This window comes from Telopea speciosissima, chromosome 7 (genome assembly GCF_018873765.1).
Source record: "Telopea speciosissima isolate NSW1024214 ecotype Mountain lineage chromosome 7, Tspe_v1, whole genome shotgun sequence".
In the NCBI taxonomy this organism is placed as follows: domain Eukaryota; kingdom Viridiplantae; phylum Streptophyta; class Magnoliopsida; order Proteales; family Proteaceae; genus Telopea; species Telopea speciosissima.
The window spans coordinates 51,097,330-51,111,783 of record NC_057922.1 but is presented as its reverse complement, the minus strand read 5'-3'; the positions used below and the strand labels follow the sequence as shown (position 1 = coordinate 51,111,783).

General features: G+C 40.1%; 1 protein-coding gene across 2 annotated transcripts in view; it reads left to right on the top strand.

Annotated features, from left to right (window-relative positions):
• Positions 1-14,454, top strand: part of LOC122666663 (beta-hexosaminidase 3-like) — a 42,148-nt gene that overhangs the window by 26,819 nt on the left and 875 nt on the right. For both annotated transcript variants that reach the window (XM_043862704.1, XM_043862703.1), the window contains exons 7-8: positions 11,169-11,299; positions 11,390-11,455. In XM_043862704.1, the coding sequence (XP_043718639.1) occupies positions 11,169-11,299; positions 11,390-11,455 (197 nt within the window). The remainder of the gene's footprint in view (positions 1-11,168; positions 11,300-11,389; positions 11,456-14,454) is intronic.

The window sequence follows — 14,454 nt, the reverse complement described above, 5'->3', positions numbered from 1 at the left end:
ATAGAGTGGAAGATCATCATCCAGTTCAGACACTACAAACATGGTTTGAGAACTCGGTTTCGGTACTGGTTTCACCCAGCCAGAAAATTGAGTTGGGCCGAGATCTCGGCGAGTTGTTACATTTTTTAGCTTGGTAGCTGGTTTTGGTGGGTTTTTGACCAAGTTTGGTCATGAAACTTGTTATACAACCTATTTTGGGCCATTTAAACCAATGGCACTATCAGATTATCCAAAATCAAAGTCCAAATAGGAGTTTGACTTCGGACCCTAGTTTGGTAGGCTACGATGTACTAATAGGTCCTATTCTACGCATAATTTAGTAATAGAAAGCAAACAAAGCATACAATTAATATAAACAACTTAAATAAGCATTACAAATGTAAAAGTGTAAAATACATCAATATTAACATATACATCTATCATGCCAAGCCATTTTGCCGCAACATGTAAGCCTCTGAATGTACCACATAGGATTCCCATGTCATAGTGCTGCTGAAGAATCGCACGTAGTATTCCATACAAGTCATATAAGTGTTGTCATTAACTAACCGAAGGTACCCTATCCTAAGGTATTGAAGAGGCGGTTGTGATGAGATCGATCCACTGCTACTGCCACCAGGCTATTGAAATACCATTGGCATGTATGGCTGGGTTGGATGCAGAGTCTCCCCGCAATCCAACAAATTTCGGGTGGAAATTGGGAGCAAAGCCATCCAATTTGGGTGGGGGGTGTGTTCTCTGCCGAGACTAGCGAGATCTCGACTGGTCTCGGTCGAGATGTGCATTATTTATATAGGGTCAGATGCTTAATTGAATCGAGATCTCAGTCGAACCTTCGAGATCTCGATCTCGACCGAGATCTCACCGAGATATTGTAAACCTTTAGTATCGCCCATAATCTCGTCTTGCCATCTCAAAAAAATGAGTTTTTAGCGAGATCTCACCGAGTTCTTGTTCCATGACTACAAATGAATTGTCCGGATAGGATGTTGACTAAAAAAAGGAGACATCAACAGTAACAACAATTTTTTGCGGTGTAGGGGAATAACACCGATATCCGTTCTAGTTATGGGAGTAACCAAGGAAGATACACTTAATAGTTCGGCGATCCAACTTTTTGTATACTCTGCAATGATGGATGACCCAGACGGTAATGAACCTAATAAGGAGACAAAACACTGGAGTTGGCAACAGAAGGAGAATCCTCTTCAAGAAGATACAACACCCCCGATTCACAGCCCCATATCAATCATCTTCTTCATCGTAACGTCCTGAAAAATACAAGAATCAGGATAAAAGGTTATGGAACAATTATAGGCACGGGTATGCTTGCTTACAGATAAGAGATTAAAGGGAAATTGCGGTAATGAAGTACATAAGATAATGACAAAGAAAAAGTAGGATGAACGGTGCCAATGTCAGTGATTTGTGCTAAAGAACCATTGGCCAAAGTGATACTAAAAGAGGATTCCCGAAAAGAGGAAAAAAATACTTGAAACACTAAACATGTGATCCAGAGATCCTGAATCAATGATCCGGGGACGAGAAGTGGAGAGACATGCAGTGACATTACCTGTTTGGACAAAAGTAGAAGTGGGGGGCTGGGTAGGCTGAGAAGTCTGAAATTGGTTATATCGGGCAAATTCTTCATCTGTCATCATAACCATCTTACTCTCAGATGGGACAGGCGGGGGGGGGGGGGGGGGTTGCTCATTACTTGCTGCTGAATTAGCAAACTGCTTCTGAGGAGGTTTGCCATGACGTTTCCAACAAAAACGTTGGATATGTCTGTTAGAGTTTATGTAATAAGGGTACTTTAGGAACTAGTCTTTTGTCTAGTTGCTTTATATTATTTTTTCTCCTTTTTTACCTTTTACCTCCCTAGGGAGGTGTATATAATTTCTTTCTTGTTATCAATGGATTAATATAGATGTGGTGGAGTAAACACTCCAACACAAAACATTACCACCAAACTCTTCCCTTCTCTATTCTCTTGTCTTCTTCTCCTCCTTCATCTTTTTCTCCTTCTCTTACTTTTACTACCTAAAATTTGTGGACTCATTGAGTTGGTATGAGTTGATGCTACCCTTTGGAGGGCTTATCTAAGAGAGGATTTATCAAGTTGGTGTTTGTTTTTCTTGGCTGGGATTCTTTTCTTGTATTGGATCGCATATTTGGCTTGAGTGTGTACTTTCCACTTGGTTTGGCTACCTTTGTTAATGGTTAAGTGCCTCTTTTTCTACACTATACCTGATTCAGATGTCTCTGGGAGTGTTACGGCTGATTCACTACCCACTTTGGTAGCCCCTCAGTTAGTCTTTGAGACCCCACAAATTACTGTATTGGAGTTTGCTGGACTGGAGTTATCTCCCCCGGAATAGGAATGTCAACATTATCTGTGATGGTCTCCCCCTGTATAGGAACCTCTCCCCTGAGGCAGAGGGAGGACTGGAAGTTGGGGGAACAGGAACAGACTCATTGGGAACATATGGAAGGGGAGGTTCCAAAGTCAGCACATCTTTACTAACACTCTCCCCCTGAAGAGGTGGGGATGAATAATATGAGAGATTCTCATGGAAGACAACATCCATACTAACCATGGTTCGACGTGCAGGAAGATAATAGCACTTGTACCCCTTTTGGGTGGCAAAGTAGCCCAAAAAAATGCAGCGGAGACCATGGGGCTCAAGTTTACTAGGGGATCTAGTATCCCTAGCATAACAAACACAGTCAAAAAACCCTAGGGGGAACAGTGAAAGTATAAGAGCTGTGTAAGAGCTCAATAGGGGACTTGGAGTCAAGCACCCAAGAAGGCAGCTTATTGATCAAATAGGCTGCAGTGAGGACAGCATCACTCCAATAAAATGATGGGACATTTTGAGCAAACATAATTGCTCTAGCCACCTCCAAGAGATGGCGATTCTTTCTCTCAGCCACACTATTCTGGGCTGGAGTGTCAACATAGCTGGTCTGATGTAAAATCCATGGGCAGAAAGGCATTTTTGGAACTGACCTTCCATATACTCTGTCCCATTGTCACTTCTCAGAATTTTGAGAGGCATTAAATTGAGTTTGAATCATTTTATGGAAATGCTAAAAACGGGAAAAAACCTCATTTTTTGTGTGCATCAGGTAAACCCAAGTGGAACGAGAATAACAATCAATAAATGTAACAAACCATCGATGACTAGACAGAGACACTTTACGACTAGGACTCCACACATCAGAATGAACCAATTGAAATAAGGAAGAGCATTTTTTATTAGAAATAGGATAGTTGGAACGTGTCTGTTTGGCCAAGACACAAGCCTCACAATAAAAATCTTCCTTATTACAACTATTAATTAAAGCTGGGAATGCCTGTCTTTAGGTTTTAATGTGCAGTTCATTTTTGTATAGGGAGTGGGACTTACCCTCTGAGGGCAGTTAGTGATGTGAGCTATATGGGCTGAGGTAAGGCGGCATGTCCCCCTCTTGTTTTCATTGATTTTTTTTGGATTTTAATAAAAGCTAGGGGCTGACCCGGGTCCCAGAGAAGTTCGGGCCAAAAAAAAAAACTAAAGCTGGAAAAAAATGGGATAAAGTTCCTAAAGGGGGGGTGTGTGTCCTAATCTAGAATGCCATTGGCGAAGTTCAGAGGAGAAAAATGAAGGCTGACATAACATGGAAGGCAATGCCCGTGAAGGAAGGTGGCCATTGCCAACTAGGTACAATCCACCATGCATGTTACTTGATCCAATCGTCTTCCCCGAGTCCAGTTCCTGAAAAGCACAATGAGTTGGAAAAAAAGTCACTTTGAAATTCAAATCTTTTGTAAGATTACTAATAGAGAGAAGATTAGTAGTGAAATTTAGTATATGCAAAACAGAAGACAAGCTAAGAGAAGGGGAGCAGCTAATGGATCCTTTCCTGGAAACAGATGAGAGGGAGCCATCACCCACTTCACCTTATCCTTGCTAGAAGTAGGGGAATAAGTATGGAAAAGACTATAGGAACCTGTCATGTAATCAGTGGCACCGGAGTCTATGATCCATGGAGTGGAGACAACCGATGCACAATGACCAGCAAAGAAAATACCTGAACGGGCAAAGTGGGAACCTGATGGAGAAGAGTAACTGGCAGGAAGAGATGCAGTAGGGGCAGTGGAAGTTTGTAACATACGCCTGAAAGCCTGTGATCCTTCCGGGGAGAGACCATTTTCAATAGTGGGGCCTGGAGCTACACTTTTAGTGTGATTGACTTTGTTTTTAGTTTTAGCACGACCACGTTTGGCTTCAAAATCTGCAAGCTTCCCATGTAATTTCCAGCAAGTAGCCTTAGTGTGATAAGGTTTGTTGCAGTGCTCACACTTAATAGGCTCCTTGGTGGAAGTAGCAGCAGTGGGAGAAGCATCTGTAGGAGTAGCAGGGCTGGAACCAGCCTGGAGGGCAGACCTATCAATAGGAGACTGATGAAGCATAGCAGCTCTACGAGATTCTTCAGTATGAACCAAGGCAAAAGATTGCTCTAGGGTAGGGAAGGGAACCCTACTACGAACTTGCTAATGAATAGGATCATACTCAATGTTCAGACCTGCCAGAAAGTCATAGACCCAAATTTTGTCCACATGTTTCTTATAGGCTGCAATATCTGTAGGAGTGGAAGGCTGAAAAGCAGAGTAGTGATCCAGTTGTTGCCATAGACCTTTAAAGGCAGGTTGCAGCATAGTATTTTGAGACAGGTAACTCCTTTTGTGTAGTGTCATGAATTTTCTTTTGAATTTCATACACTTGAGCATCGTTCCCTACCTGTCCATAGGTCTCCTTGGCAGCACTCCATATATGGTGGGCAGTCTCCAAGAAAAGATAATTGCTGGAGATATCAGTTTGCATAGAGTGTATCAAATATGCCATAACCATATGTTGGAATATGTAATCCAGAATACCGTGGGGGTATTCTGGTCTTTTCGGTGTTTTATTTATTCTTTACTTATGTATTTATGAGTAAGGGTAGAAATGTAATTAGGGATGTGACACTGTTCACGTGAACAGTATCATGAATAGTGTTTTTCCCTTGTTATCTCTTTTATTATTATAAATAGAGAGCTTGACTGATCTCATAGAATATTCAAGCCATTCACCCATTCTCGATTTAAGTCAACATGGTATCAGAGCTGGTCTGATCTAGGTTAGAAAAAGAGGAAAAAACCCTACTCCTTCTCTCCAATCGACTTCTTCCTTCTTCTCTCTTTCTCGGCTTCTCCTCCTTCTGGTTTTCTTCTTCTCATCCTTGTAAGGGGGCAGCACTAATGAGGTAAAAACCTTAACCAATGATTTAGTTGCTGCCCTCCTCTATTCAATTTCTTTTTTCCATTAAAATTCTGCTGGAACCATCTTTGCGAATTGGAGCTTTCCAGAATTTTTTGGAGATCAGCTTCCTATCACTATTGAAGGCTCACCTTCCACCATTGGAGCTCCCTTTGCTATCTTTTCCAGCACCTTCCTACCCTATTCCATTGACCTCCTTCCCTTTTTTCTATTTCTCCATCTTTCATTAACCTTTCCAGCCCCTACCCTAATCGATCTCAACTTGACTCCAATCGATTTTAGGGTTTCCCTTTTCAGATGCAGTTAATTTTTTGGGGGTGATTCCCTATTACTACAAGCCATACTCGACCTAAGTTTGGACCCTTTCTGATGGATGGATTTGTTTCTACAGCAAAACTTTCTTAACCTGCTAATTTGGTTACCTGCTAAAACCTTGACTCCAATCGAAATAAGGGTTACAGGTTTCAATTTTTGCTGATTTTTTTAGGGATGATTACTCCAACTATAAGGACCACTCGACCTCAGTCTTAGCCTCTTTCCAAGTATTTGAAGACCCCTAACCCCAATCGATCCTCCTTTTCAGGGTTTTACAAAACCCTGACACATATCGATTTTAAGGTTGGGGTTGATTGCTGCTGTTGGAGTTTTTTTGGAGGTGTTTCTACCATCAAGAGGGACATTCTACTTCAACTATTCATGGCTTGAAGAAGTTATATTACACAAGATAGCTGCTGCCCTATTTTTCTGCATTTTTTTGGTGTTTCTCCCTCTTGAAGATCAAGTCTCAATCAAAAAAAGAGGTTGGTTATTCGTATTGGAGATCCATTCAAGCAGCTCTGGACAACATCTATTATACACCATCAACAATCTTTGACAAGTCATCATCTCTTTTATGAAGCTCCCTTTCCCTACAATCGATCTCAACTTTCAGGTTTTTTACAAAACCCTGACTATAATCGATCTAAGGGTTAAGGCAGTCCTCTCTTGCTGATTTTTTAGGAGAGTTTTATAACCATCAGAGGAGTACTCGACCCAAGTTTCAGCATCATTCATGGATTTATTTTTTAAAAAAATTCAGGTTCACACTTATGGCTCGATTTCATCATTTATCAACCTATTCTTTTACTTGTTCCTATGTGGCTGGCTGCTTCAACTACCTATGGATCTGTTGGGTTAATTAATTTATACGTGCTGGTTCTATCAAGCTTTACTACATACCTTGCTCTATTGATTGGCTTCTGTAAGCATGACTGGTTGACATGTTACTGCTGCCTTTATGAGGACTACTGCTGTTCTATTATTGAGTCTGAATATCCTACTATTGGAGTTCGAATTTCTTTCATTGTTGAAGACTCGAATTTTCTACCTTAGAGATCAGCTTATTTGGGATTACAACAGCATTGTTCCATGGTTATTGGTTGCAACTACGAACCTATTCAGTTGTGTGAAGCTCTTCTACTGCTTCATATCCGGCTTACTTTGGAGCTTGTTCCTAGCAGTGTTTACTAATTCAGATCTGATCCAAGTTTTTTGTTGAAGTTTATTACATCAATTCTGTCCAGATATCTTCGTCAGTTCTATTTAGCATGAGGGAGTTTATAAATTGGAGTTTTTGCACACTTGTTCTTCCTTGTTTGAAGATTGATCAAGCCTTGAAGATTGGAGCTTTTCCTTACTTCAAATCAGATCTGTATACTTATGAGATGTGAATATTGGAGTTCGGTGTTTCTCCCCTGCAAGAGTTTCCATCTAAGGAGTTTGTTTGGTCGCTTGAAGATGGTGGACAATTTCTATGTTGCATTGTTTTTCTCCATAATTCATTATCCCACAACTTTTCTTTTCACTTGACCACCTCCCCTAACATACCTTTGGCATATACCCATAACCACTTTGGACGATAATGGTATTCTCTAAATTGCCATTTCTTCCTTTTCCATTCCCTTAGCACCTTTTGGAAAATTCTGGAATATTATATTTTTGCTTTATCTCTTACATTATCTTTGTTATGTCCGCGTGTACTACTACACGTGAGGGGGAGATTATGTACAGTATACCTGCAGACATTGTAGAAGCAGAACTTGCAGGAATACTTGGTGCAAAACATAGAAGATCAGTGTTTCCACCATTGCTATTGGGAATCCTTCTTTATTGGGTTGAATTTGCCGTAAGGGGGAGATGAAGAGTATTGAAGATGTTTGGTTATTGCCTGCCTATATGAGGTTCTACAGTTGGGTTAATCTTTTCTGCTGCCTGATTCATTTGTTTCCGCTGCTTGCTGCCCTAGTTGCTTGTCTTCAAGATTATCTGTTAGAGATTCATCACTGGATAGCTATAGAAGATTGGTGAAAGCTGCCTTTTTTTGCTGATCAAGTCTGCCCAGTTTTTTGAAGATCTATATTTAAAGTTCTTGAAGGTTTATTTGGGAGCTGCATTCATCTCTATCAAGCTGGATTCTGCTGCAACTTAGTTTCTTCCCATTTTGTTCAAGTTGGGCATTAGTACCTTGTATACACCAACTTGAGGGGGAGTGTTAGCATTATTATGGAGTTATTTTTTTCTTTTTAGTTCAAGCTGGTTTTTCTTTCTTCTCTTATTTGTATAATCCAGCTTGAGGGGGAGTGTTGGAATATGTAATCCAGAATACCGTGGGGGTATTCTGGTCTTTTGGTTGTTTTATTTATTCTTTATTTATGTATTTATGAGCAAGGGTAGAAATGTAATTAGGGATGTGACACTGTTCATGAATAGTGTTTTTCCCTTATTATCTCTTTTATTATTATAAATCGAGAGCTTGACTGATCTCATAGATTATTCAAGCCATTCACCCATTCTCGGTTCAAGTCAACACCATAGCATCATTAGACATCCATCGATCACGAAGATGACCAGGTTTAGAAGGTGCAGTAGAAGTGCCAAGGAGATGCCTAGTAAGGCCACGGCCAGCAATAGTTAAGTAAGTAGAACGGGACCACATCAGATAATTTATCCCATCAAGTTTAATGACTGAAGCATAAGGAAGATAATCAGGTTTAGGTTGTCCTTCAACACCAGAAGTAGCAGATGTAATATCAAACCCATCCATCGCAGCCTTTTATCAAACACAATGCAGCAGTCGAGAGTCAAAAAAAAAAAATAAACAGCAAAACCTGAATTCGATCCAAGGTTGTGCAATATTTGAAATTTGGAAAAAACTTCAGTAGAAGAAGCCACCAATAGTGCATTTGTTGGGCAATATTTTGAAAACCTAGATCAGAGAATTTGGCTCTGATACCATGTTAACAAAACAGGAAATTGGGAGAATGGTTGAATGATCAAATTGATCAATCAAGCCTTGTATTAATAGCATTAAGAATTACAACTTAAAGACCAAAACACCCCTAACTTAGCCGACTTAGCTAAGCAATACATAGAACATATAATAAAACCCAAAAAGACCAGAATACCCCCACGGTATTCTGGTTTACATTATTCAACAAATAGGCAGACACCAGAAGATCCTTTTGTTTAGTTTCCTAAGCTTGACAACAAATTTCATATATTTGGGCATAGTTGCTAGCTTGACCATAAGTGTGCTTTGCAGCATCCCATAACTCCTTGGCTGAATTAAGGAAGACAAACTGGAACTAATGGATGACTCCATGTAGTTCAAAAGGAACGACATGACCAGGGCATCGTTCCTTGGTCAAAGTTTCAGTGGGCAAAGGGGTGTAACCATTAATAGACCCCAATAAATGATTACCACGAATGGTAAGGAGGCATGCATGAGACCAAGCTAAGTAATTTGTTCCATTCAAGTTAGTGGAGCCAGGTCGGAGAGTAGAACGATGGTGAGGAGCAATAGGATGACTTAGATCACTGCTCCCAGTTGCACTAGATGTACAAGATCCCTCCATGAAGAAACCCAACAAATGCACTAGAGGTTGGAACGAAGTTGGTACTCAAACCATAAAGAGGGCAGAAACACCTCAAAGAAGCATCAAAGAGAAATCACAGCATCTGTAGAGCAAAAAATAAGGCTGATAAAGGCACTGGCAAGGGCTGGAGATGCAACGGCAGGGGCTGGAGAGGCCTAGGAAGATGTGGCAGCAAGCAGACAGGGCCTTAAAAGGCCAAAGAAACCATCGGTGGTGGCAGTGGGAGACCAACATGGTTGGCACAAAAAAAGGATGCCCTAAAGGAGGGCAAAAAGGGCCATGGGGGTGGCAGCGACAGTATATGGTAGGGCAGCAGCGGTAGGTAGCATGATAGTGGTTAGTGGTCAGCGATGGTTAGCATGGTGCGACATGCATTAACATTTGTTCAGTCAACCATGCGGAACCAAGAGGCCGAAGCCTCGGTGGCGGTGGTGGTGGTGGCGGTGGCAGCGGTAGTGGCGTGGATTCTAAAAAAAAATCCCTAAAGGGATTGCTTTCTGATACCAAGTTGAGAGGAAGGGAGAAAAAAGAGAATGATTTGGCTTGTCAAGAAGACGGAGGCCGCCACTTTATTTATAATTAGAGATCACTACAATAATGAAAATTAAATCCTTGGAAATAAAATCCTAGCAGAATCACATGTGCAACATGTGCAATGTGCATAATGAACCTGGATACTTTAGTGTATCTGGGTCCGGGCCACAGGTTGACGGGTCATCCTCCAATAAAAGCTAAATGCATAATTTTCTTCCATTGTTGAAAATTGGCAGCCCCTGCAAGTTTCTTCTCTGCGATCTGATGAGAGGATGAGGATACCACCTCAGCCACCATATTCTTTGACTCAGCCACAAGGACAATGAAATCAGCAAACATTCAACAAATTTCTTCCAAAACCCTGACAAAAATCAGTTTGTCAAAACCCTGACAAAAAATCGATTTCTTCCAAAAACCTGACAGCTAAATCTATGAGAATCGATTGTTCCAAATAAAAACTCCCAAACAGAGAGTTAGCAATACTCTCAAAATAAAAGTCGATCTCAAAAAATAATCAGCAACCCAGAAAAATCAATCTCAAAAAATTGATGCTAGCAAGAATCGATCTCCAATCCTTCAAAAACAGAGAACCGATCGATCAATGGGACATCCCTCTAGAATCGACCCTTCCAAAACATTGATTGATTATCAATTTGAATTGATCAATCAAGTATTCATTGCAATCGAACCGAAAATCAGAAAAACAGGGTGTGAAACCACCTCTCTAAGTGTAACTGCGACCTGTGAGGTTGATCAGTAGCAACCAATGAAGAAGAGGAGTTGTACGCTGAATGTAAGAATATCAAAATTCAATTTGTTGCTCAAGGTTCGATCTATGATACCATGTAAATAATAAAAGAAAGAAAAAGAAGAAGAAGAAAAGAGAAGAGAGTAGGAGAGAGATGGCTGTAACTCTGGGAGTCGCAACTCTTTTGTTGAGACTCCTCACTCCATTCAAAATATAGAAGCAGCATACAATAGACATCAACTAAAAAATAAAATAAAAATAGGACAGAACTTCCCTTCGGGAATCATGACTTGCGCCTAGCGCCAGCCACAATTCCCTCCCCCTTACTCGATAACTTCTAACAGGCAGGAATTGTTTTGTTCTTCTTATCCTGATGTAGGGGTGCTGGCCGTCTGTGTTTTTGCTTCATTTGGTGGGTTGGGGCCTTGGGGTAGGGTAGGGGGTTGGAATTCAGTTGTTAGCGTTGGTAGGATTGGATTTTATCCCTCTGTAGGTTAGATTGTTAGTAGCTGGGACACAGTTGGTCTCCTTTCTCATTATGCCTTGTGATTTCTTATCTTTATATAATGTTATATTGTGGAAGGATTCAGAGAAGCAATTTATTGGGGAAATTTGATATTTTGGAACCATTGCCCTTTTCATTAATTCCATTTTTGTTCCATGCAGAATGTGCTACATTGGCATATTGTAGACTCACAATCTTTCCCTTTGGAAATACCATCATATCCAAATCTATGGAATGGTGCCTTTTCTCTTTCAGAACGATATACGATGGCTGATGCTGAAGAAATTGTGCAGTAAGAGTTTGCCGCTTTTAGTTCCTGAGCATACATGTGCTTGCCTTGTTCTTTATCTAACCATTAAGATGCTGATCATGAATTTTGCAGTTATGCTCAAAGAAGAGGGATTAATGTATTGGCTGAAATTGATGTACCAGGACATGCTTTTTCATGGTATTCTAACCTAAGAATAGTTTATCCACTTTATTTATTATATTTTTTAATCCACCATTATTAGATCCACTGCTATTCCGACAATTAGAAGCTACCAGGGCTGAACTATGAACAGTGAGGTATAGGATCATGAAAATTTTCATGGGACACTCGAAGAACCCGTGAGAAAGTATCTGCAAGAGAGGCTATTTTATCTCCACCAAGAATGTTGGATCGAACAGAGTCATACTCCTTACCAAGGCCTCCAAAAATCCCATAACCGCGATCTGCTCTCAATGAGTCTGAATCTGGTTCACATCAGAACCAGTCGGAAGCAAATTATTTAATTCTTCATACATCCTTTTAAAATCAGCAAAGTACTGGGACAACGGACGGCCCTTTTTATCTGCCCAATAAAACTCCTGAGATAATGCATAAATCCGAGAAAGATTGTTTTGACCTGAATTTAAGCACATTCAGGTATTCCCATAACTCCTTCACAGTGTCATTATGAGTGATTAAATCGATAATTTGATTGTCCATAGAATTCAGCATCTGTCCCAAAATACGTGCATCCACTATGTCCCATGATGCATCATCAGCAGACTTAGTCTATGTCAAGTGCTTTTGTTGATCACGACCAGTCACACTAACCGAACTATCTTCTTCCATTGCTGAAAATTATTGATACCTTCCAACTTCTTTTCGGTGATTTGATTAGAAGAAGAAGATACAACCTCAGTCACTACAGCCTTCGTATCATTATTTGATAACCCATTGAATCCAAAAATAACTCACCAGAAATTTTCACAAAAAATCGATCTCAACCAATCGATATCAAGAAGTACACACCAGCAAGGATCGATTTAAGAGAAATGGATCTCCGAACAGCCAACCAAAAAATCGATCTCCAAAAGAGCCCAACAAAAATAGATTCAGAAAACAAATCCTCAACAACCAAAAAATCGATGAGAGGAGGACCCAAAAGATCTGAAACTTACACCGGAAATAATTTGAAACCTGAATCGATGTTGAATCACCATCTTTCATTTAATCATTAATAGTCTCTAAAAGTACCCAACACACAGCATAGGGTGCTGCACCCCTTCAACCTGAAACCTTGAAAAGTCGCAAACTAGATATCATTGAGAAACCGCAAATCCTTGATTGAGAACTGAGAAGTGAACGAGATCCTAGGATAGTAGTGTAACAATACCTAAGAACCTCGCTCTGATACCATGTAAAGAATAAAAGAAAAAACGATGAAAAAAAGAGAGGAGAAGAAGAATAATGTAACTGCAACTCTTGGAGATTCCAGCCATTAGAATGGAACTCCCCACATCAGTTAAATATATTAGATAACAAAGGCAACAAAAAATATAACCAAAACCCCCAAAATACCCCTCTCGGTACTAACGCTAGTGCTAATCCCATGACTGTAATAACACGACCGATATGGTACGATATGGATCCAATATGGGACTAATACAGTCCGATACAATTAAGATACACTTGATATGCCTACTTCAAACCTGCAAAACAGAAACCGTAAGCGAGATACGAAACTGAGAGCAGCCGTAGGCCTTGGAAACTTGTTTTTCTCTTTGATATGAGTTAGAGGAAACCATCTATTATAAAAAATGACCCTAATCTTCACCATTTTGAATAAGTTTTGGAGACTTACAGCACTCAAATTACAGATCGAAACAGATTTGGGAGAAAAAGTGGTAGAGTTGCATATCTCTTTTCTTTTTTTGGGGGGGGGGGGGGTTATGCATCACTAGATTAGTTAAAAAGGTCAAATCTTTGCATCAAGCTGATATAAGGTGCTGTATGCTTCAAAACTGTATTTTATATGTGTCATAAGCACATCCATGCATGTTTTGGACATTTTCATGCGTATCTTTAGCGTCCCTTGCGTCTGTACGATACAATATGATGTGATACGATACGTCTCTTAATATCACCCCTCTGATATGATACCCAAAACTGATACTTAAATCCTTGCTGAAGAAGAAGAGTAGGTGAAAGCTAAAAGAAGCAAGAGAGGGGGAATCACACCTGGAGTTTGACTGTCAAACCGAAACGCTGCAAGGGAAGATTGAGATCACACAATTCTACCGGTAGTCTTCAACACAAAATCCAGCAGCTATAAAATTCTTTTCATTGAACTCTAAAACTCCAACTTTTAGATTACATAAATTAGAAGAAAATAGAAACCTGACCGATACCGATACTTAAATCCTTGCAGAAGAAGAAGATGAGTAGATGAAAGCAAAAGGAAGAAAGGGAGGAGGAACCACACCTGGAGTTTGAGTGTGAAACCAAAACGCAAGGGAGGATGGAGATCACACAATTCTACCAGTGGTCTTCAACGCAAAAGCCAGCAGCCATAAAACTTTTTTCATTCAACTCTAAAACTCCAACTTTGAGATTACACGTGTATTAATAAGAAGAAAATAGTAATCTACTCAACTAGGAAACTAAAAACTTAAACATGGGAACTATCTTATATGCTATACAACTTTCTAAAATACAAAAAAAAAAGAAAAAAGATTATAATATTATCTCTTACCAACCCCATTTGAACAAAAAACTTGTTTTAGGACCGGTTCATCCTGGTCTGGGTTTCTATATCAGGTCAAGCCGGTACAGCCATGATATGGCTATTGCATCCATAGTTGTCATGGCGTCGCCATGGCGTCTTGGCGCTGGAGAGGGTTGCATGGCGACCTATGCCATGGCGTCCCTCTTTGATTTCTTCTTCCTGTCTCTCTTTCCCTCTTCGATTTCTTCTTCCTGTCTTCTTTCCCTCTTCGATTTCTTCTTCGATTTCTGAATTTTCTTTTTAAAACTTGAGAAACAATAGAGAAAATAAAACATGGCTTGAGTATACATCTATTAACACATTAAAAATAGAGAAAATAAAAAATAAAACATGGTCGACATGCTCGCCATGGCAACGCCATGGCGGGCGACATGTCGATATATCGACGTGACACCCCTCCACCGACTTGGAT